Source organism: Pristiophorus japonicus, chromosome 14, assembly GCF_044704955.1.
Source record: "Pristiophorus japonicus isolate sPriJap1 chromosome 14, sPriJap1.hap1, whole genome shotgun sequence".
NCBI classification, from domain to species: domain Eukaryota; kingdom Metazoa; phylum Chordata; class Chondrichthyes; family Pristiophoridae; genus Pristiophorus; species Pristiophorus japonicus.
In genome coordinates, this window is record NC_091990.1 from 169,499,841 (window position 1) to 169,524,644 (window position 24,804).

General features: G+C 46.2%; 1 protein-coding gene across 7 annotated transcripts in view; it reads left to right on the plus strand.

Annotated features, from left to right (window-relative positions):
- Positions 1-24,804, plus strand: part of dagla (diacylglycerol lipase, alpha) — a 519,984-nt gene that overhangs the window by 424,185 nt on the left and 70,995 nt on the right. For all 7 annotated transcript variants that reach the window (XM_070899843.1, XM_070899842.1, XM_070899844.1 and 4 more), the window contains 4 exons: positions 590-670; positions 14,341-14,483; positions 19,369-19,437; positions 23,591-23,663. In XM_070899843.1, coding sequence (XP_070755944.1) covers positions 590-670; positions 14,341-14,483; positions 19,369-19,437; positions 23,591-23,663 — 366 coding nt within the window. The remainder of the gene's footprint in view (positions 1-589; positions 671-14,340; positions 14,484-19,368; positions 19,438-23,590; positions 23,664-24,804) is intronic.

Here is a 24,804-nt window from a genome sequence, read left to right on the forward strand (position 1 = left end):
AAACGTACATATTTTATCTTAGTTACGTACACATACTGTATCTTGTGGGACATTCGTTAGTGGCAAAGTATATGAGGCTCATCACAGACCTGTCTTATTATAAATATGTTTTGTCAAATTTGATTATCCAGCATGGATTATTTCTGTGCAATGGAACTTTATTTCTGCAGTGCCATCTTTCCTTTCTTCCTCCTTCAAAAAAAAAACCCATGCTGTTTTAAGAGTCACCTTCCGTGCGATTCTCTGTTCAGCTGACAGGCAGTACAATCTGCCCAACAGGCTTTTCTTTTCACTGAGTCAGAGCTGGTGGATGTTGTGAAGCATTCCCTTTACTGACCAGGCACTAGAATTGCTGATTCTCACCCACTGTCCTCGAGCATCGTGAGCCAGTGTTCAGCAGTACATTACTGGAAAGCTGATGATGGTAAAATTGAAAAGTTTAAGTTAGAGATAGTTTCAACTCCTCATTCACTTTTTATTATGCTTTACCCACTTCTAGTGTTACAAATTAAACAAAATATCAAGCATGCTGTTACTTCTGTAACTAGATGTTACAATTTATCTTTACCTGCATTCTGTCCCTTTGCAGGGAATGGTTCTATCTGCAGAATACATCAAAAAGAAACTAGAACAGGAGATGATTCTCTCTCAAGCCTTTGGCCGGGACCTGGTACGGTACAACTTATGTTATAAATTGTTGACAGAAATAAACACAATGAATGCTGGTATTCTGAAATTAAAAACAGCATGCAGTTAGCTAAAAGAGAAAAGCTGTGTAACCAATTTGTTTTGGTTGGGTGTCACTTCTGGTGCAGGCCACCCACTCAGTGTTAACCCCTCCTTCTCTTGCGATTGGATGGTGAGTGCCCTGCTGTGTGGTTCCAATATTTTTGATGCAAGATCGGTTGCTTTTCCTGAAATAACAATTTGTGTTTACTAATTTGGTGGCCTATGTTTTCATTACTTTGCTGCAGTTGTAATGTGCAGGAATCTGTGCATTTAACACAGGACTCCCAGCTTGTGATCAAGTGTTTAACAAATTGTGTCTGTGTATCTTTAAACATATGTACTTGAGAAACTAAAAGAAGCCTAAAAGTTATGGAAACATTACAGTTGCGCTTTGCTAAATAATGGATACCATCTGTTTAGTAGTCAATATTATTATTTAACTTGTACATTAGTGTCTGCTTGGTTCAGTTGGTAGCACAGAGTTAGAAGGTTGTGAGTTCAAGGCTCAGACTGTTAGGTATACAAGAACTGCACAAGACTGAGTACTGTGAGCTAAACTTAGTGTGACCGTAGTCTTTATTATAACTCCAGAGTGTCTAAACAACATGGCAGCCAACCTTTTATACTGGCCCTGCATGTGTGTGCAGGTGACCATCAGGACTCCCAACAGTCGCGCCCTCTGGTGGCAATTATTACATAGTTACATACATAACATCACTCCCCCCCCCCCCTCCCCCAAAGTCTTTGGTACAAGTTATTTACAAGTTGAGGCCATCTGGAGCCCTTCGCTCCCTCGTTGATCGTCTAAGTTCAAACCATGGTGTGTGTGAGTTGGTTGGACCATTGCTGCATTGCACCGCGGCTGGTCTGACCGGACTGTCAGGAATGGTGGGCACATCCTCATGATTGACAGCGAGGTCGATTGCTGGTTGGGTGTGTGTTGGTGGATCGTCGATGGTGATGTCCTCTTCAAGTCGTTCCTGGTTGTCAGTAAATCGCAATTTGGTCTGATCTAAATGTTTTCTGCACGTTTGGCCATTTAACAATTTGATTATAAACACCCTATTCCCTTCCTTGACCAAAACAGTGCCAGCAACCCACTTGGGACCATGACCGTAATTCAGGACAAACACAGGGTCGTTAACATCAATGTCACGTGAAACAGCCACGTGATCGTGGTACATGTTCTGCCGGTGTCGCCGGGCTTCCACGTGATCATTAAGATCCGGGTGGACTAGGGAGAGCCTGGTTTTGAGGGCTCTCTTCATTAACAATTCTGCCGGGGGAACCCCGGTCAGCGAGTGGGGTCGCGTCCAGTAACTGAGCAGAATGCGAGACAAGCAGGTCTGTAGGGAGCCATCCATCACGTGTTTCATGCTCTGCTTGATTGTTTGAAATGCCCGCTCTGCTTAACCGTTAGACCCGAGCTTAAACGGAGCAGACCTGACATGCTTGATGCCATTGCGGGTCATAAACTCGTTGAATTCCGAGCTGGTGAAACATGGTCCATTGTCGCTGACTAGGACGTCGAGCAAGCCATGGGTGGCGAACATGTCCTAGAGGCTTTCAATGGTGGCTATAGACGTGCTGGATGACATGATTACGCATTCAATCCATTTGGAGTAAGCATCCACTACTACTAAAAACAACTTTCCTAGAAAGGGGCTGGCAAAATCTACGTGGATCCTGGACCACGATTTGGAGGGCCATGACCACAGACTCAGTGGAGCTTCCCTTGGTGCATTGCTCAGTTGCGAACAAGTGTTGCACTGATGCACGCATGACTCCAAGTCCTGGCAATTGCCTTCATCGTGACACTGCCTGGGTGGGTACTGTGTAGGTTGCGTATAAACGTTTCCGTGCCTTTTTTTGGCAAAAACACGCGATACCCCATAAGAGACAATCCAACTGGATGGATATTTCACCTTTGCGTCAGCGAAACAGCTTAATTTCATTTTGCATTTCCCTGGGAACTGCCGACCAGTTCCCATATAGAACCCAACTCTTTACTACTGATAGCACAGGATCCTGGCTGGTCCGGGTCCTGATCTGGCGAGCTGTGACGGGTGACCCCTCGCTCTCAAAAGCATCCATGACCAGTAGCAAGTCTGCAGGCTGCGCCATTTCAACCCCAGTGGTCGGTAATGGTAGCCGGCTGAGAGCATCGGCATAGTTTTCAGTACCTGGTCTGTGGCGGATAACATAGTCATAAGTGGATAATGTTAGTGCCCATCTTTGGATATGGGACGAAGCATTGGTATTTATACCTTTGCTTTCTGAAAACATCGAAGTAAGCGGCTTGTGGTCAGTTTCAAGCTCAAACCGGCCCAAATAGGTATTGGTGCATTTTCTTAACCCCATATAGTTATGCTAACTCCTCTTTCTCGACCATACTATAGGCTCTCTCAGTCTTAGACAGATTTCTAGATGCGTATTCAACCGGTTGGAGGTTGCCCAATACATTGGCTTGCTGTAACACACAGCCGACCCCGTACGATGAGGCGTCACAAGCTAGCACTAAACACTTACATGGGTCTTGGTAGACAAGTAACTTATTTGACCGTAGCAGGTTCCTGGCCTTCTCAAAGGCTGTGTCTTGAGATTTGCCCCAAACCCAGTCGTCACCCTTACGTAGCAACATGTGCAAAGGCTCTAACAACATGCTCAATCCAGGTAGAAAGTTACCGAAATAGTTGAGAAGTCCGAGGAACGAACGCAGCTCCGTCACATTCTGTGGTCTGGGTGCATTCTTGATGGTCTCTGTCTTTGAGTCCGTGGGCCTGATGCCGTCTGCTGCAATCTTTCTCCCCAAAAATTCGACTTCTGGCATCAGGAAAACACACTTGGAGCATTTCAGCCTGAGTTCCACTCTGTCTAGGTGACTTAGAACTTCTTCCAGTTGTGTAGGTGTTCAATGGTATTGTATTCCTAACACAGATGAGGCTGCACACAGGGAGGTTAAAGTAACAGTGACCTCAGTCTTTAATAAGAGACTCCAGAGTGAGGAACAGGCCTTAGGGGGGGCCGGCTTGCATACAGTGCTCCCAAGGGATGCTGGGATCCCTTGCGACTTCAGGGGATGAGCTCCCTGGTGGCGGAACATGGGAGTGCATGCTTTACAGATACACAACAGATGGTGTCACGACCGGTGATCAGGATGTTGTCTGGAAACACAACGGTGCGCGGAACAGCTTTCAGTAAACTCTTCATGTTTCTCTGGAAAATAGCTGCAGTCGAGTGAATCCCGAAAGGGCACCTGTGATATATAAACAGCCCTTTGTGTGTGTTGATGTACGTCAGTCTTTTCGACTCAGCCAGCTCCTGTGTCATGTGGGCGGAGGTTAGGTTCAACTTGGTGAATGACTTCCCCCCCCCCCCGGCTAACAGTGCGAACAGGTCATCCGCGTTGGGCAGCGGGGTACTGGTCTTGTAGTGAGACTCGGTTAATCATAGAAAATAGGTGCAGGAGTAGGCCATTTGGCCCTTCAAGCCTGCACCACCATTCAATAAGATCATGGCTGATCATTCCCTCAGTACCCCTTTCCTGCTTTCTCTCCATACCTCTTGATCCCCTTAGCCGTAAGGGCCATATCTAACTCCCTCTTGAATATATCCAATGAACTGGCATCAACAACTCTCTGCGGCAGGGAATTCCACAGGTTAACAACTCTGAGTGAAGAAGTTTCTCATCTCAGTCCTAAATGGCCTACCCCTTATCCTGAGACTGTGTCCCCTGGGTCTGGACTTCCCCAACATCGGAAACATTCTACCCGCATCTAAGCTGTCCCGTCCCGTCAGAATCTTACATGTTTCTATGAGATCCCCTCTCATCCTTCTAAACTCCAATGTATAAAGGCCCAGTTCATCCAGAGTTTCCTCATATGTCAGTCCTGCCATCCCGGGAATCAGTCTGGTGAACCTTCGCTGCACTCCCTCAATAGCAAGAATGTCGTTCCTCAGATTAGGAGACCAAAACTGAACACAATATTCCAGGTGAGGCCTCACCAAGGCCCTGTACAATTGCAGTTAGACCACCCTGCTCCTATACTCAAATCCTCTAGCTATGAAGGCCAACAAACTATTTGCCGCCTTCACCGCCTGCTGTACCTGTATGCCAACTTTCAATGACTGATGAACCATGACACCCAGGTCTCGTTGCACCTCCCCTTTTCCTAATCTGCCGCCATTCAGATAATAATCTGTTTCAGCGTTTTTGCCCCCAAAGTGGATAACCTCACATTTATCCACATTATACTGCATCTGCCATATATTTGCCCACTCACCTAACCTGTCCAAGTCACCCTGCAGCCTCCTAGCGTCCCCCTCACAGCTCACACCGTCACCCAGTTTAGTGTCATCTGCAAACTTGGAGATATTACACTCAATTCCTTCATCCAAATCACTGATGTATATTGTAAAGAGCTGGGGTCCCAGCACTGAGCCCTGCGGCACTGCACTAGTCACTGCCTGCCGTTCTGAAAAGAACCTGTTTATTCCGACTCTCTGCTTCCTGTCTGCCAACCAGTTCTCTATCCATGTCAGTATATTACCCCCAATACCATGTGCTTTGATTTTGCACACCAATCTCTTCTGTGGGACCTTGTCAAAAATCTTTTGAAAGTCCAAATACACCACATCCACTGGTTCTCCCTTGTTCACTCTACTAGTTACATCCTCAAAAAAATTCCAGAAGATTTGTCAAGCATGATTTCCCTTTCATAAATCCATGCTGAATTGGACCGATCCTGTCACTGCTTTCCAAATGCGCTGCTATTTCATCCTTAATAATTGATTCCAACATTTTCCCCACTACTGATGTCAGGCTAATTACCCGCTTTCTCTCTCTCTCCCTTTTTAAAAAGTGATGTTACATTAGCTACCCTACAGTCCATAGGAACTGATCCAGAGTCGATAGACTGTTGGAAAATGATCACCAATGCATCCACTATTTCTAGGGCCACTTCGTTAAGTACTCTGGGATGCAGACTATCAGGCCCCGGGAATTTATCGCCCTTCAATCCCATCAATTTCCCCAACACAATTTTCTGCCTAATAAGGATATCCTTCAGTTCCTCCTTCTCACTAGACCCTCGGTCCCCTAGTACTTCCGGAAGGTTATTTGTGTCTTCCTTCGTGAAGACAGAACCAAGTTATTTCTTCAATTGGTCTGCCATTTCTTTGTTCCCCATTATAAATTCACCTGAATCCGACTGCAAGGGACCTACGTTTGTCTTCATTAATCTTTTTCTCTTCACATATCTATAGAAGCTTTTGCAGTCAGTTTTTATGTTCCCGGCAAGCTTCTTCTCGTACTTTATTTTTCCCATCTTAATCAAATCCTTTGTCCTTCTCTGCTGAATTCCAAATTTCTCCGAGTCCTCAGGTTTGTTGCTTTTTCTGGCCAATTTATATGCCTGTTCCTTGGATTTAACATTATCCTTAATTTCCCTTGTTAGCCACGGTTGAACCACCTTCACCGTTTATTTTTACTCCAGACAGGGATATACAATTGCTGAAGTTCATCCATGTGATCTTTAAATGTTTGCCATTGCCTATCCACCGTCAACCCTTTAAGTATCATTTGCCAGTCTATTCTAGCCAATTCACGCCTCAAACCATCGAAGTTATCTTTCCTTAAGTTCAGGACCCTAGTTTCTGAATTAACTGTGTTACTCTCCATCTTAATAAAGAATTCTACCATGTTATGGTCACTCTTCCCCAAGGGGCCTCGCACAACAAGATTGCTAATTAGTCCTTTCTCATTACACATCACCCAGTCTAGGATGGCCAGCTCCCTAGTTGGTTGCTCGATATATTGGTCTAGAAAACCATCCCTAATACACTCCAGGAAATCCTCCTCTACTGCATTGCTACCAGTTTGGTTAGCCCAATCTATATGTAGATTAAAGTCACCCATGATAACTGCTGTACCTTTATTGCATGCATCCCTAATTTCTTGTTTGATGCTGTCCCAAACCTTACTGCTACTGTTTGGTGGTCTGTACACAACTCCCACTAGCGTTTTCTGCCCCTTGGTATTCCGTAGCACCACCTATACCGATTCCACATCACCCAAGCTAATGTCCTTTCTTACTATTGCATTAATTTTGTCTTTAACCAGCAATGCCACCCCGCCTCCTTTTCCTTTCTGTCTATCCTTCCTAAATTTTGTATACACTTGGATGTTTAGTTCCCTTGCAGTCTCCGCAGATTCTGACCGTAACAATTGGACTGGCCCACTCATTGAACTCGACTGGCGATATGATTCCTTCGCGTTGGAGTCTGTCCACTTCGATCTCGACTTTCTCCCTCATGATGTACGGAACCGCCGAGCCTTGTGATGGACAGGCCGTGCATCAGGGTCGAGATGGATCTGTACCTTGGCGCCTGTGAAGCTGCCGATGCCTGGTTCGAATAGCGAGGGAAACTTGCTCAGCATTTGAGCACACAACGCGTCATCCACTGAAGATAGTGCTTTGATGTCGTTCCAATTCCATCTAATCTTTTCTAGCCAGATTCTGCCGAACAGCGTTGGGCCATTGCCTGGAACAATCCACAATGATAGGTCATGCACAGCTCCATCATACGATCCATTCACTGCCTCACTTCCAATGACTGGCATGAGCTCTTTGGTGTAGGTACACAGCTTTGCTTTAATCGGGCTCAGTTTGGGCCTTTGTGCCTTATTGCCCCACAGTTTCTCGAAAGCCTTCTGGCTCTTTATTGACTGACTCACACCCGTGTCCAACTCCATGGATACTGGAACTCCATTTAATTTGACTTTCAGCATTCTAGGAGGGCTCTTGGTGGTGAAGGTATGTACTGCATACACTTCTTCCTCAGGTTGAGTTGCCTGTGCTGAGTGATCCCCGCCGGATCGATCATCCTCGGCCACTTGGTGTGTCGCAGCACGTTTGCACATTCGCTGGAGGTGCATCATTGTTGCGCAGCCTTTGCACACGTAATGCTTGAATCGACGTTGATGGGCCCAATGATTACCCCCGCAGCGCCCACATGGTGCTAATGGATTCACATTCACCTCGATGGCGGACTCTTGAGTCATCGCAGGTTTTGCAGCCACAGATGTTTGGGCCCTGCCACATGCAGTTCGGCCTGCTAGCGATGTCATTTTATGCACAGTACTTGCCGGTGAGCTTCGATGTTGAGAAGATATCTATTTGGTGTTATCGTCAGTGGCCATGCATGCCTGGACGATCGCGATGGCCCTGCTCAGGTCTAGGGTTTCAGCAGCCAGCAGCTTTCGAAGAATGATCTCGTGGCTCATGCCCAGCATGAAAAAGTCCCGCAGCATTTGCCCCAACGCAGCTTCAAAATCGCAAGGTCCCGCGAGGCTTCTCAGGTCGGTGACATAATCCGCGACGTCCTGAGCCCCAGAGCGATGGCGCGTGTAAAAACGATACCTGGCCATGAGGATATTCTCCTTCGGCTTGAGGTGGTCCCGAACCAGCGTGCACAACTCTGTATATTCCTTCTCCGTTGGTTTTGTCAGTGCGAGCAGATTCTTGATGAGGCCGTATATTTTAGGCCCACAGACGATGAGGAGAACCGCCCTGCGCTTGGCCGTGTTGGTGTCTCCTTCCAGCTTGTTGGCCACGAAGTACTGGTCGAGACGCTCGACGAAGGCTTCCCAATCATCACCCTCTACGAATCTCTCTAATATTCCAACGGCAGCCATGATTGCGTGAAGGTTCGTATTCTGTTACTCGTCACCAATTGTTAGGTATACAAGAACTCCACGAGGCTGAGTACTGTGAGCTAAACTTAGTGTGACCTTAGTCGTCTTTATTACAACTCCAGAGTGCCTAAACAACATGGCAGCCAACCTTTTATACTGGCCCTGCACGTGTGTGCAGGTGACCATTTGGACTCCAACAGTCGCACCCTCCAGTGGCAAGTATTACATAGTTACATACATAACACAGACCATGACTTGAGTTCATAATGTAGGCTGACATTCCACTGCAGTATTGAAAAGTGCTGAATTGTACTGTCTTTGTAGATCAAGCATTAATCCAAGGTCCTGCCTGTTCAGTTGGTTGTTAAACATCCCATGGCAATATTGAAAGAGCAAGAGGTTTTCCCAGTGTTAATGACCAGCATTCCTCCCACTACTAGCACTACGAAAAGCAAATTAATATTGATGTTTCAGAAAACCTGCTGTGTCTGTTCACGTACATAACAGTCACAACATTTGAAAATAATTAATCTATTATGTAGATCTTGTGATCAGCTGAAAAACAGCGCCTATCAGGACCATGAACAGCCGTTTATTTCTGAGTTGAACTGTTCAAATCTTCCGAGAAGAGACTAACCAAGACAGGCAATGGGAATTGTTGTTCCTGTGCAATGAACATTGTCCTGTGGTGTATGGAAGTCCTGTCAACAGTTTTAGATGGAGAAATAGAAATATCTATCGTCAAGGCTAGAAGACTAAAAGACTAGAAGTTGTAAATCCTAATTGTATTCCATCTTTCTGATGAGATGCTAACTCAAGGCCATGTCTGTCTGTTCAGGTGGACGCAAAAGATCCAATGGTAGCATTCAGAGAGGAAGCTCTCTGTGTCCCCTAACTGGAATACACCCCTCAACTAACACCACCAAAACAGCAGAACTGGAAATGAGAGATCTGATTCGTGCAAATTAGCTGCCGTGTATGCCTACATAACATTAGTAAATATACTTATTAATTGGCTGTGAAATGCTTCAGGGCATGCTGAGGATGTGAGGCGAGCTATATAAATCCAAGTTTGTTTATTTGTAACAGTGCTGCCATTGGAGGCAGGCTGTAATATGAATTTTACCTCTCGAGGCAGAGAGGTAACACCTTGCCAGATAATTTTGTTCTTTCCCTCTGTAGGCAAGGTACCAAAGGCAAATGGACACTGACACTTGCTGTTAGTGCTGCTGTTTGGTTTTGTACCCACAGGTGTGTTAAGCTTTTAACAACAGTTTGCATTTATATAGAGCCTTTAACGTAGTTAAACATCTCAAGGCACTTCACGAGCGTTATCAAACAAAATTTGACACCAAGCCACATAAGGAAATATTAGGATAGGTGACGAAAAACTTGGTCAGCGAGGTAGGTTTTGAGGAGTATTTTAAAGGAGGAGAGAGAGAGAGCTAGAGATAGAGGCATAGAGGTTTAGGGAGGGAATTACAGAGCTTGGAGCCCAGGCATCTGAAAGCATGGCCACCAATGATGGAATGATTAAAGTGGGGATGCACAAGAGGCCAGAATTGAAGGAGGGCAGAGATCTCAGAGGGTTGTAGGGCTGGAGGAGGTTACAGAGATAAGAGGGATTTTAAAGCAAGGATGAGAATTTGAAAATCGTGGTGTTGCTGAACCAGGAGCCAGTGAGCACAGGGGTGATGGGTGAACAGGACTTGGTGCGAGTTAGGATACAGGCAGCAGAGTTTTGGATAAGCTCAAGTTTATGGAGGGTGGAAGATGGAAGGCTGACCAGGAAAAGATTGGAACAGTCAACGTAACAATAGCATTGAACAGATGAGCTGAGCCAGAGGCGGAGACAGGTGATGTTACCGAGGTGGAAGTAAGCAGTCTTGGTGATGGAGCGAATAAATGTTCGGAATAATTGAGCCATATAGACCAGGAAGATTTCAGGATTGAAACCCAATTAACTGGTGAATTTGCTGATCTCTTGTAGCAGTGGTAGAGGTGCTACAATTAGCCTCACTGCCCCAGGGCAATGCGAGGGAAAAATTGGCCATGGCTGCCGCACATGATTGCTCTCCACAGCTTCGTACTGGAAGGGTTGGTGCGTGGTTATTGGATGAGGATGAGATTCAGCTTGGCTGTGATGTCCCGATTATTGTTGAGGGCTGCACATGAAGAATGGCCACTTAGATATGGTACATGGAACCATACCCAGCTAAGAGTGATGACTTCACAACAGAAAGAATGGACAGGAGAAAATTGGCAAAAGAAAGGAAAGTTAGGGAAGTACTCTTTGGACTAAATTATTGCTGCATATTTTGTCACTTGAATTTTCTGGGAGTTTGATGCATCCAAATTTTTGCAAAGCATCATCTCTCATCAAAACCAGTCGTGTGGCTCTAGAATGTGTGTCAGCAGAAGACATGATTGGAAACTCAAAATAGTAAGTTTCTGTCATATCACAAGTATGTTGTTTCAATCAATATATAGGGCCCAAGTTTCCACAAGAAAAAAAATGGGTGCCCCTCCGAGCTGGGCGCCCGTTTTTCGCGCCTAAAAAAATCCTCGGTATTCTCCACCTACTTACAGGTCCTCTGGCCCTCGGCGCAGTCAGCACGAGCTGTGGGGGGGCGGAGCCAGGTCCCTGCGCTGAAAACAGTGCCGGGACCTCTGCACATGCGCGCTACAGTCGGCACGCAAGCGCAGTAGCTCCAGGCGCCGAACTGTGTGGGAGGGGCCCGAAGCTCCTGCTTTCCCCCCCCCCCCCCCCCGGACCCGACACCTGCTCCCCGCTCCCCCCGCCCCGACCCGAGACCCGACACCCGCTCCCCCCCCTGCCTCCGGACCAGACCCGACACCCGCTCCCCCCCCTGCCTCCGGACCAGACCCGACACCCGCTCCCCCCCCGACTGGACCCGACACCCGCTCCCCCCCCTGCCTCCGGACCAGACCCGACACCCGCTCCCCCCCTGCCTCCGGACCAGACCCGACACCCGCTCCCCCCCCTGCCTCCGGACCAGACCCGACACCCGCTCCCCCCCCTGCCTCCGGACCAGACCCGACACCCGCTCCCCCCCACTGCCTCCGGACCAGACCCGACACCCGCTCCCCCCCACTGCCTCCGGACCAGACCCGACACCCGCTCCCCCCCTGCCTCCGGACCAGACCCGACACCCGCTCCCCCCCCCTGCCTCCGGACCAGACCCGACACCCGCTCCCCCCCACTGCCTCCGGACCAGACCCGACACCCGCTCCCCCCCACTGCCTCCGGACCAGACCCGACACCCGCTCCCCCCCCTGCCTCCGGACCAGACCCACTCCCCGCTCCCCCCCACTGCCTCCGGACCAGACCCGACACCCGCTCCCCCCCACTGCCTCCGGACCAGACCCGCTCCCCGCTCCCCCCCCTGCCTCCGGACCAGACCCGACACCCGCTCCCCCCCACTGCCTCCGGACCAGACCCGACACCCGCTCCCCCCCCCCGCCCCAACCCGAGACCCACTCCCCCCCCTCCGCCTCAGGACCAGACCCGACACCCGCTCTCCCCCACACCCCCCCCCGCCGACCAGACCCGACCCGACACCCGCTCTTCCCCCCCCCCCCCCCCCCCCGCCAACCAAACCCGACCCGACACCCGCTCCCCCCCCTCCCCCTCTCTCTCTCTCTCTCCCTCCCTCTCTCTCTCTCTCTCTCCCTCCCTCGCTCAGCGGCACGAACGGCTGCAGAATTCTCCCTGGCTGAAGCACTTTCACACAGGTAGGAAGATGGTTTATTTAATCTTTTCTTGGCTTATAAATTTTTATTCAGGTTGGATTTATTTGTATAATATTTGTAGAAGTATAAATAAGGATTTATTGTCGAATTTAATGAGTTCCCCTCCCCCCCCACCTCGTTCTGACGCCTAATTTGTAACCTGCGCCTGATTTTTTAATGTGTAGAACAGGTTTTTTCAGTTCTACAAAAATCTTCACTGGCTCCATTCTACTTTAGTTTGGAGTACGTTTTCACTGTGGAAACTTTCAAATCAGGTGTCAGTGGCCGGACACGCCCCCTTTTGAAGAAAAAATTCTGTTCCAAAGTAGAACTATTCTACCTGACTAGATCTGCAGAAAAAAAAATGTGGAGAATTGCGATTTCTAAGATAGTCCGTTCTCCACCAGTTGCTCCTAAAAATCAGGCGCGAATCATGTGGAAACTTGGGCCCATACATTCTAGCAGTTAGGACAAATCTTTTGTGAATGGTAATAAATGGACAATAGAATGTACTAAAATCCTAGCCATTACCATTCCGTTTAAAGTAAAAATGTAGAATTTTTCCAAGGCTCAAAGCATGTGCAGGGCTTCTGTGCACACATTTTAATTGTACAAAAATGAACATTAGACCCAGTACCAACATATAATGGAAGTAGTACAGTACACTCTTTTTGGACTGTAAATAAATTATAAATCTGTATTTATGTCTGGGCTTCTGGAACTACAGATGAGATCTTCACATGGGGTTGACTTGGTCACTGTGGGAAATAAATAGAGTATTGTTGTCTTATATTTATTAGCATCTTCCTTGCTGGTCACAGCACACATTGGCTACTGTTGGCTGTTTGAGAGCTACAGGAATATATGTTGCCATATGGTAGACTAAATATCGTGGGCCACCCCGACCTGTGAGAGAACATCTCCGCAGGTCAGGGCTATACAAAGAACTGGAGCATGCCACTGCAGCTTCAGCGCAAGCCGACACAAATGTGCGACAGCTTCGAGGTGGGCGATTGGGTAACGTCATCAGGAACCAGGTCGCCGTTTGGAGCGTGGGCAGGAACATCGGCAGGGCACTGGTACAGCAGAGGAGCGGGAAGGTCGTGGCGGACTTGCGATGAGTGATCGGGTCGGAGGCGTGAAGAGGGATCATGGCTGAGATTTGGTGGGTGATCGTGACAAAGGTTCAGCGAATGTTTGGTGCGGAGGTGCGGCGGGAGAGCGGTGAGGGATCGTGGCAGAGGTGCAGCGAATGAGGGTGCGGGGCCCAGAAGAGCCGAGGGCCCAGGGGCAGCACGGGCCAGCCCACACTGCGATATGTGTGCACTAGGTCCGTGCAGCAGAGCAGGTCTCCAGTCGTCCTGGTTAACCCTTGCTGCTGGATAAAGGCCTAGCTTTGTCAAGCCCATGTGGTGGCTGATGTGCAACGGTCACCATATGTTAAAAAAATCCACGCACAGGCATCTTCCACCTCCTCAATTGGAGTTCAGGGCTGGAGCATCGGGTCCTTCATTGAAACATCTGTGAACTCGTGGAAGCAGGTCATCCTTGTTCGAGGGACTGCCTATGATGATGGTAAACTAAAGGCATTAATGAGCATCCTGTCAAACAAAAAAAGGCTCATTACTAATGTTTGCTAAATGCAGAATCATTGATGTCAGTCTGTTAAATAGTGTCATTGACAGCTCTGTCTGCTGGTGTGTGGTCTGAGCTAAGGTCTAATATATTGGTTTATTTTGCCTATCAACCAATGGGCATGGAAGACAGGAAACCAGGAAATTCAAATAGGGGAACATTGTCTTTTTAAGAAAAAGGTAATTAATAATCTTTGAATTGCTTGATTATGTAGCTGCGACGTATTCATAGCCATCCATTATCACTACAGATAATGAATAAATTTAAGACAGAAATAGACAGTTTCTTAAATGATAAGGGGTTATGGGGAGTGGGCAGGGAATTGGAGCTTAGTCCATGATCAGATCAGCCATGATCTTATTTAATGGCGGAGCAGGTTCGAGGGGCCAAATGGCCTACTCCTGTTCCTATTTCTTATGTTCTTTTGTAACAAGTGTGTGAGCATGTGTCCTTTATGAATGCAGTAAAACCATAAAGGAAGACTAGAACATATATGCTTCCCTAATGCTTCTCTTGTCTACCAACAGGGAAAAGGGACTAAACATTATGGATTAATCGTGGTTGGACATTCTTTAGGAGCTGGAACTGCAGCTATTCTTTCCTTCCTGCTCAGACCGCAGTACCCTACTCTACGTTGTTATGCTTATTCTCCACCTGGGGGACTTCTTAGGTAAGTGCATATGAGGCCAAGGTTCTGTTGCATAGCAACCTTATGTAATTTAAATGATAGAAAACGACACCAGAGTTAGTAATCGTATGGACACTTCTACGATGGGTAAAAACACTGTCACAGATAGGAACATAAGAACATATGAATTAGCAGCAGGAGTAGGCCATTCGGCCCCTCGAGCCTGCTCCGCCATTCAATGAGATCATGACTGATCTTCTACCTCAACACCACCTTCCCGCACTATCTCCATATCCTTTGATTCCCTTAATAGCCAAAAATCTGTCTATCTGTGCCTTGAATATGCTCAACGACTGAGCTTCCACAGCCCTCTGGGCTGGAGAATTCCAAAGATTCACCACTCTCTGATTGAAGACGTTTCTCCTCATCTCAGTCCTAAATGGCCAACATCTTATTTTGAGACTGTGACCTCTGGTTCTAGACGCCCCAGCCAGAGGAAACATACCCCCTGCATCTACCCTGTCAACCCTGTAACAATTTTGTATGTTTCAATGAGATCACCTCTTATTCTTCTAAACTCTAGAGAATATAGGCCTAGTCTACTCAATCTATCCTCATAGGACAATCCCCCCATCCCAGGAATCAGTCTGGTGAACCTTCGTTGCACTCCCTCAAAGGCAAGTATATTCTTCCTTCGGTAAGGAGACCAAAACTGTACACAATACTCCAGGTATGGTCTCACCAGGGCCCTGTATAATTGCAGTAAGATGTCTTCACTCTTGTATTCAAATCCTTGTAATAAAGGCCAACATACCATTTGGGTGATGTTGATTCTGCTCTCTTTAATAATGACTATCAATTTTGGATTTTATACAGTAAATAACCGATTACTAGATTAATCAAATCATGGTATGGTTTAAACCAGATGGGAGTTGATATTTGTCTCTAAACTGTTTTTGTTAAAACATCTAGCAAAATATTAAAAAGAATATGTCACTGTATACAGACATTCCACTTTATACAAATGCAGTGCACCTCAGCTGAAATCTCCAACTCAACTTGTGGAATTATCGCCCCAAACCATTAAACTTTGAATGTGTGGAACTTCTGTGTACTTAACAATGATAATTTTAAAGGGACAAAACACCACCTTATCAACAGAATGATACATTTTGAACAGTATAGCATCTGAATTAGTGTTAGGGATGCTAATATGTGAAAAACATTGGCCCGGAATTTGCAGTAAGTGACGAAACGCAGATCCCCTTGTGCGAGCTGCTATGATGTAAACGAGCTGTCTAAGTAGCCAATTAAAATGCAGAATTCTCAGACAGCGAACAAGGAAGTGCGGAAGCTCTTGAAATACTGACTTTTAAAAAAAAATGTTAGAGCAAAACAAAAATTGGGGCTCACGTGTGGGGAAAAGGCAGATTTGAAATAAAGATGGACAAACAAAAAAGTTAGATTTTTTTTAAGTTTCTTAAATACTTTAATTTTTATAAAAATGGATACATTTCACAAATGCACAAAATTCAAATTAGTTTTTCAGGCCCTTAACCTTTATTTAGCAATCAATACGCTATTAAAACCCCAGTTACGCCTAATCCCTTTGGGTCGAACTTTTAGTGGGGAATTTAACAGCGTAATTACTGCGGAAGAACTGAAGTTTTTGTCTGTTTCCCCGATTTGAGTGATTATGCTGATTGCTGGTACGATGGGGTGGGGGGGGGGTCACAGTGAAGCCTGTCGTCGTCGTCATCATCATCATAGGCAGTCCCTCGGAATCGAGGAAGACTTGCTTCCACTCTGAAAGTGAATTCTTAGGTGACTGAACAGTCCAATACGGGAATTACAGTCTCTGTCACAGGTGGGACAGATAGTCGTTGAGGGAAGGAGTGGGTGGGACTGGCTTGCCGCATGCTCCTTCCGCTGCCTGCGCTTGATTTCTGTATGCTCTCAGCGCGAGACTTGAGGTGCTCAGCGCCCTCCCGGATGCTCTTTTTTCACTTAGGGCGATCTTTGGCCAGGGTCTCCCAGGTGTCAGTGGGGATGTTGCATTTTATTAAGGAGGCTTTGAGGGTGTCCTTGAAACATTTCCTCTGCCCACCTTGGGCTCGCTTGCCATGTAGGAGTTCCGAGTAGAGCGCTTTCTTTGGGAGTCTTGTGTCAGGCATGCGAACAGTGTGGCCTGCCCAACGGAGCTGGTCGAGTGTGGTCAGTGCTTCGATGCTGGGGATGTTGGCCTGGTCGAGGACATTAACGTTGGTGCGTCTGTCCTCCCAGGGGATTTGCAGGATCTTGCGGAGACATCATTGGTGGTATTTCCACAGCGATTTGAGGTGTCTACTGTATATGGTCCACGTCTCTGAGCCATGTAGGAGGACAACACAGTGAAGCCTGTGTCAGAGCTGTGACTGACAGACCGTAACTTCAGGATTTCCGCATGTGCCAAATCCCAAAGTTGTGGTCAGTTTCAAAGGCGGAATGACGGCGAACATTGCTAGTTCTCCATCCAGACTACAAATTCGGGGCCATTATGTCAGCCTGTGGCGATGCAAAGTGGTCTTAACGTGGTAGGTACTTCTGAGCTGTAATCTGAAACAGACCGCATTCCATTCTGTAAAATTCATTGACCAAACAGTTTACTTCTGAGTGACCTTGTGTTTTGTTTGCATACAGTAATTAGACTTTTATGGGAACAAGCCAATTTAAACACGACTTCAGAATAATGTATTGGGCACAAGAGATCCACAAGTTTATTTTAAATGAGTTCACAAATCTGTTAAAATAGAAGGAATTCGATACAAATTTCCTAATCACACTGAAAAATTGCAACTCATTAAAGAGAACAGAGGTTAATGGAATAATTGGCTCAGGAGACAGGTGGTGAATGAATTAGACACTGGTCTTTTAACTTTGAGACCTGAATTCAAAGTCCACCTGAACTAACCACTGGTAAGTGAGAGAAATGGAAAATGTGGTGCTGATGAAGATGCTCTCATCATCATCCTGTCCAGTCCCTCAGGGTCGAGGATGACTTGCTTCCGCACTAAAAATGAGTATTCGGGTGACTGATGAACATTTTAAACGGTGGAAGATAGATGCCTGTGTGTGAATTATTTTAACATGGGGTGGCTGTTGCACACCAGCCACCACATGGGCTTGACGGAGCAAGGTCTTGGTCCAGTGGCAAGGGGATCCAAGACGACTGGAGACCAGGCTCTGCCGCATGTGCCAATACATACACACAAACTCAAGCATACTCCTACTGTCCTCCTTCCTTCCTCCTTCTCACAGGACCTCTCTCTACGTGGAATTCATAGTACACAATGTTATGCAACCTCATAATCTCGCTATTGGCCCTTGCTGCACCTTCCCTTGGTCTTGTCAACGCTGCTCCACCTCTGAGCTCCTCCCCGTCTTCTCTCCGGACCTCGCAGGTCCCGACCTCCGAACCTCGCCGGACGGTCCCTACCTCCGCTCCTCGCCGCTTCCGACCTCCGCTCCTTGACGCTTCCGACCTCCGCTCCTCGACGCTTCCGACCTCCGCTCCTCGCCGCTTCCGACCTCCGCTCCTCGCCGCTTCCGACCTCCGCTCCTCGCCGCTTCCGACCTCCGCTCCTCGCCGCTTCCGACCTCCGCTCCTCGCCGCTTCCAACCTCCGCTCCTCGCCGCTTCCGACCTCCGCTCCTCGACGCTTCCAACCTCCGCTCCTCGCCGCTTCCGACCTCCGCTCCTCGCCGCTTCCGACCTCCGCTCCTCGCCGCTTCCAACCTCCGCTCCTCGCCGCTTCCGACCTCCGCTCCTCGCCGCTTCCGACCTCCGCTCCTCCCGCTCCTGCTTCTGGGTCCCGACCTCTCCACTAGGCTCCATCGCGCTCCAAGATATGCCACCAGTCATCTACCTGCATTCTGATGACGTCTAATTTTGTCGTTCACTTTGCTTTGTCGCCTCCTCGAGACGCTCTACTGGTGTTGGGGGTAAGGCACATTCTTTGGGTAGACTAGAGGGGGCTTAACCGGGGAATGCTGGACACTGACATTGAATGCCCAAAATGGAAAGTGCTTTGTTCTCCAGAATTAACATCTCTCGCCTTAATTTGCACAAGTTTCACACAGAAAAGGGTAAATAAAGTATTTTGTTAATTGAGTTCCAATTTATACCAATAGACATGTCCTGTGATTGATTCTTTTAAACATATCCTTAAAGAAGTCTATCATGCTTCGATTGTTGTAGTATTTTCTGTGAGCTTACCCATGTTAGATTGGTTTAATTTACTTTTTAAAATTCCTTTAGCTTTTTAATCAAGATATATAAAAATATTAAAAATAAAGATTAACGTCCTCCTTAACCTTGTGGCTAAAGACACCACCTGGTGTAGTACTGAGCCTTACAGACTAGATTGTCCCAGTCCTGGTCTGTTCCATTATGTTTTGATTACCTTTTTGGACATTATAATTTGACCTCAGTATCTCTAGGTTAGGGAAGAAACAGTCAGGATTCATACTCCTAATTCTAATCCACCAATCTGCTGGAATGTCCTAGTGTGGATGTTGGGTGAGGATAACATTGGGGTTCACTGATTGCCCGAAGATCAAATGGTTTGCTGATGCCTACTGCCTAAACTCACAAATATAGAATGGCTACTTGGGCAAGGTACTTGTGGACTTATATCCCACCAAGAATGGCGGAGGGAAGAAAGAAAATACTCTCTTTTTTTTTCTACATGAAAATGTTGAACATACCAGCTCATTAATGTCTGTATTTGAGTGTATGTAAGTATGCCTTTCTTTGCTATTTTGTATTTGATCTACTCATGCTAGATGCTGAATGTCCTTCAGCATTATCATACCTCAGAAATTAGTGTAAAAAATGTTATCCTTTTTAACTATTCTTTCCTGATGTATCTTCTAATTTAATCCTTTAGCTCCGATGCTATGGAATACTCTAAGGAGTTTGTGACGTCTGTTATCTTAGGGAAGGATCTGGTACCAAGGCAAGTTGAGAAATCTTATTTAATTTTACCACTCCATTTTAATATGTTGGAATCTCAATTCTGTGCTCTTTCATTATTTACAATCTTGATTCTCTGCCAGAATTTTTGCAGATGTCAGAGCTCAGTTTTGCATGAACCAGCTATGTTCAATTTTTTTGTATTGATTTTTCACAGTTTGTGTTATAATACAGCAAGATTGATGTTCTGGTGTTATACCTGGTAGGATTATCTATCCAATTAGCGCTGGTATTTAGTTTTTGGTCATGGCTTGTGGGAGTCCTGGCTTTAGATTGGGAGCCATCAGGAACTGGGCAGTCTGCCTTTTAATGAATGTGTAATTTTTATAATAAGAATATGGTGCTTGTTTGGGTCATTTAAGTAGACCAGTCAGAAACTAAAATCTCACTATCCCTGACTAAGTATGTGGGGCTCTTGGCTACCTGCTTGGGGCTGGTCCTCCCTATTTTGATAAATATTTGAGGTGCAGCTTCATAAGTAAATGGGAATCAAACCTTCATGTTTTCTTTAGTGAGTTGCTGAATCTACGCAAGTATAAGTTTGTTCCAGTACTGAATACAGGATATATAGAAACATAGAAAATAGGTGCAGGAGCCTGCACCACCATTCAATATGATCATGGCTGATCATGCAACTTCAGTACCCCATTCCTGCTTTCTCTCTATCCCCCTTGATCTCTTTAGCCGTAAGGGCTACATCTAACTCCCTTTTGAATATATCTAACGAACTGGCCTCAACAACTTTCTGTGGTAGAGAATTCCACAGGTTCACAATTCTCTGAGTGAAGAAGTTTCTCCTCATCTCGGTCCTAAATGGCTTACCCCTTATCCTTAGACTGTGTCCCCTGGCTCTGGACTTCCCCAACATCGGGAACATTCTTCCTGCATCTAACCTGTCCAATCCCATCAGAATTTTATATGTTTCTATGAGATCCCCTCTCATTCTTCTTAATTCTAGTGAATATAAGCCTAGTCAATCCAGTCTTTCTTCATATGTCAGTCCTGCCATCCTGGGAATCATGATATTTGAAATACTTTTGCTTTGTACATTGACCTGAGACATAGGCCTGGAGTTTCCGCAAGCGATGCAGTCAGGAAAATGTACTCAAAATGCACTGGGTTTTGCTGAAGTGAAGTTACGCCCAAGTTTCCGCTCAAACTAATTTGCATATGTCCGAGCATAAATTCTCCCATGAATCAGTGCAATCAAGCAGTGTTATAGATCATAATTTGTGAACGGAACATGGCCAATGGAACCTCAATTAAACTTATTTAAACTGAAAATGTGTTCAAATGATTGCTGCAATTTAAGAATCAGGCCCAGTTCGTGATTTAAATTGACTGCTGGTCACAGGTCTTGTGTACCAAAGGCAGATCAGTTTATTACATTTCAGCTCATTTAAATTGAATTTAAAATAATTGTAGTGTTAGTATGAGAAACAGACCAGAGCGAGAGCTCAATTAACTGGTGGCTACTGCAACTGCGGAACATTCACAATGGATTCATGTGACTATGGGAGCCTGTGCACCCAAACTTCTGGTTGCAGTGTGATGAAGACTCCCGAATGGTTGTAAATTGGTGGAAACTCATCACGCGGACCTGAGAGCATGGGTAGCTTTTGGCCTGCTATCACGGCTCTTTATTGGGGCAGTGTGATATGTGGGCAACTCAACTTTATCTCTCAAACATGTGGACCTTAAATAGGGCCGGAGAAAAGCATCAGCAGTAGACAGAACTCCCAAGTTAGCAACGTTAGCTAACTTGCTTGTTGGACAGAAAACCATACTTCCAACCTTCGGATTCATGATGAATTTTACTCTTTTATCATGTTGCATAGGAACAGGAGTAGGCCATTCAGCTCCTCGAGCCTGTTCCGTCATTCAATTATATCATGGCTGATCTGTAACTTAACTCCATCTACCCGCTTTGGTTCTGTAACCCATAATATCCTTGCCTAACAAAAATCTATCGATCTCAGTTTTGAAATTTTCAATTGACCCAGTCTCAACAGCTTTTAGAGGAGAGAGTTCCAGATTTCCACTACCCTTTGTGAGAAGAAGTGCTTCCTGACATCACCCCGAATGACCTAGCTCTAATTTTAAGGTCATGCTCCTTTGTTCTGAACTCTCGCACCAGAAGAAATAGTTTCTCTCCATCTACCCTATCAAATCTTTCAATCATCTTGAACAGTGCGATTAGATCACCCCTTTATTTTCTATATTCAAGGGAATACAAGCCTAGTTTATGAAGGCTATCATAATTTAACCCTTTTCGCCTCGATATTATTTTGTTGAATCTGCACTGCACCCCTTCCAAGGCCAATATATCGATCCTGAGGTAAGGTTCCCAGGTTGAAATGTATGAGCCTTTTTATCATTGAACACTCCTTTGTGAAGAAGCATTGAATAATGTAAATAAACAAACTTTGTGTATCTCTCTAATATTTATCATTAAGCAGTGCAGAAAATAATGCTGGCCCTGTCAGCGATGCCCACATCCCAGGAACGAATAAAATAAATACTCCAGTTTTGCACTGGGCTACCTTGTCTGATATGAGGGAGTGCAGCGAAGGTTTACCAGACTGATTCCCAGGATGACAGGACTGACATATGAAGAAAGACTGAGTTGACTAGGCTTATATTCATTGGAATTTAGAAGAATGAGAGGGAATCTCATAGAAACATATAAAATTCTAACGGAATTGGACAGGTTAGATGCAGGAAGAATGTTCCCGATGTTGGGGAAGTCCAGAACTAGGGGTCACAGTCTAAGGATAAGGGGTAAGCCATTTAGGACTGAGATGAGGAGAAACTTCTTCGTCCAGAGAATTGTGAACCTGTGAAATTCTCTACCACAGAAAGTTGTTGAGGCCAGTTCTTTAGATATATTCAAAAGGAAGTTAGATGTGGCCCTTACGGCTAAAGGGATCAAGGGGTCTGGAGAGAAAGCAGGAGTGGGGTTCTGAAGTTGCCCTAGTTCTGGACTTCCCCAACATCGGGAACTTTCTTCCTGCATCTAACCTGTCCAATCCCGTCAGAATTTTATACGTTTCTATGAGATTCCCTCTCATTCTTCTAAATTCCAATGAATATAAGCCTAGTCGATCCAGTCTTTCTTCTTATGATCAGCCATGGTCATATTGAATGTTGGTGCAGGCTCGAAGGGCTGAATGGCCTACTCCTGCACCTATTTTCTATGTTTCTATAAAATACAGATTCTGACGAAAGTAATTGAAATCCAGCATTACAGGGTGATGGCTGCATCATCATGGAGCTTGCTGTAATAAATTTAAAAATAAGTTGAAATATTCACGTTTATGAATGAATTGACAGTTTATCCAGGCAAATTGTCATTGTGGCAAAGAATACAAATACAGGTACAGCGTTGAGAATCCAGAGTTCTGGAATCTGTACTCTTCCAGAATCCGGACGCTGGGATGATCTGTGGCGGGGTCGTCCAGAATCCGGAAAATGTTCCAAAATCCGGGCCACCGCCGACCTCTTACCCGCCGCCGATCTCTTACCTGCCTCGGGCCACCACCACCGACCTCGCCTCGCCACTGCCTCGGGCCACCACCACCGACCTCGCCTCGCCTCTGCCTCGGGCCGACCCACCGCTCGACCCTCCCCCATCCCCGCCGCCCAAACACCACCTCGGCGGGGCCCACCTGAACACCACCTTGGCGGAGCTCGCCCGACGACATCATCCTTGGCCCGTACAGCTCTTCAGCAGGAATCTCACCCTCCCTCCCACCCTTTCTGACGTTCCAAAATCCGAAAATACCCGAAACTGGGCTCAGGTGTTTGCGGATTCGTGACGTCAGAAAACAAATCGAAAAGCCCGGAATCCGGAACGGCCTCGGTCCCGAGGGTTCCAGATTTTAGGCGTTGCACCTGTACTGGACTGGAGTGTTTTCATTGCACTATGTACAAATCACTTGTTTGTGCCGTCTACATTCCCTGGTCCCATTAGACCATAGGTCAAGTAGGTTGGTTGCTGTCTCTTTGGTGTGCAGCTGGTTGGCATCCAGATTAGACATGTAGTTTTTGTACAAACACCTTTCTTCTATATAGTATTACCCACTGATCCATGGAACACGTCCTTAACAAGACAAACTATTCTTGTGTTCCTGCAGGCTTGGTCTGTCCCAGCTGGAAGTCTTTCGTAGACACCTACTCGATGTGCTGCAGAAGAGCAATAAACCTAAGGTGCGCCTTTGCACTCTTCCGGCTTGTGCTTTCCACTTTTTTTTGTGTGTGTACTATCTCTTAAAAAGTTTATTTTTTTCAGTTAATCATGTGAATATACTACTGCAGCAAACACATGAATATACCACTTTTGTTTATTTTAGTAGATACTCCTAAAAGCAGATCTTCATTACTATCATCATCTAGCTCTTATTTGTTGCACTAACATATGTGTACATTTTCATTTTCTTACTATATTTTTGCCTAAACAGTTTCCCAATAATGCAACAAGTTATTTCTCAACATGACTGTGTTACCGCTGTGAATCCTGCAGTGTGACCTTCTTCATATAGCAACAATGTGGGATGTGCTCTGATAGAGGGGTTGAGAAAGAGACTGGAGTTGGAAGAGTGGGGGATGTATGTTGGGATGTAGGGCTGGCGGAAGTTGTCAGTGCCAAGGCAAAGGAGGAATTTGTAGACGAAAGCAGGATTTTGAATTCAATACTTTAGGGGATGGGGAGTAAATGGGGGTTGGTTAGAATAGGGGTAATTGAAGAGCGGGACTTAGTGTGGGACAGGGTGGTGATGGTGAAGTTTTGGATATGTACTGGAGTTCAGGAGGCTGGTGAAGTGAGTGTGGAAGTGATGGTGGTTTGAGCAATGGTGGGAAAGAGTTAGGAGCTGAGAGAGTGCACACCCAAGGTAACTGTACAGGAAGGAGAAGAAGGCATTGCAGGAACCATGGCTACATTGGGACTGGCAGGAGTGGAACTAAATGGTGGCAGTGTTGCAGAGGTGATCTCAGAGAAGAGACTGGGGAAGAATGGAGTTGTCAACTTGTGTTGAATGTGGTGGATGCTGACAAGGAGGCATAGCACACCATATTTCTTGGTCACATAGGATGCCATTGGTGACCTTGACCGGGGTAGCCTCAGTGCAGGGTGGAAACTTGACTGAAGCAATTTGAACAGGGTGTGACAAGAGGAGGTAATGACACTATGATGTTCAGGGACCTTGCAGAGGAAAGGGAGATTAGAGGTTGGGTGCTAGAAAGATGGACTTTTTTGAGAAGCAAGGTGATGGCAGAAATTTGGAGTGGCAAAGGAACAGAGCCTAATGAAAGACAGCTATTTATAACATCGGTAAGCATTGGCACAAAC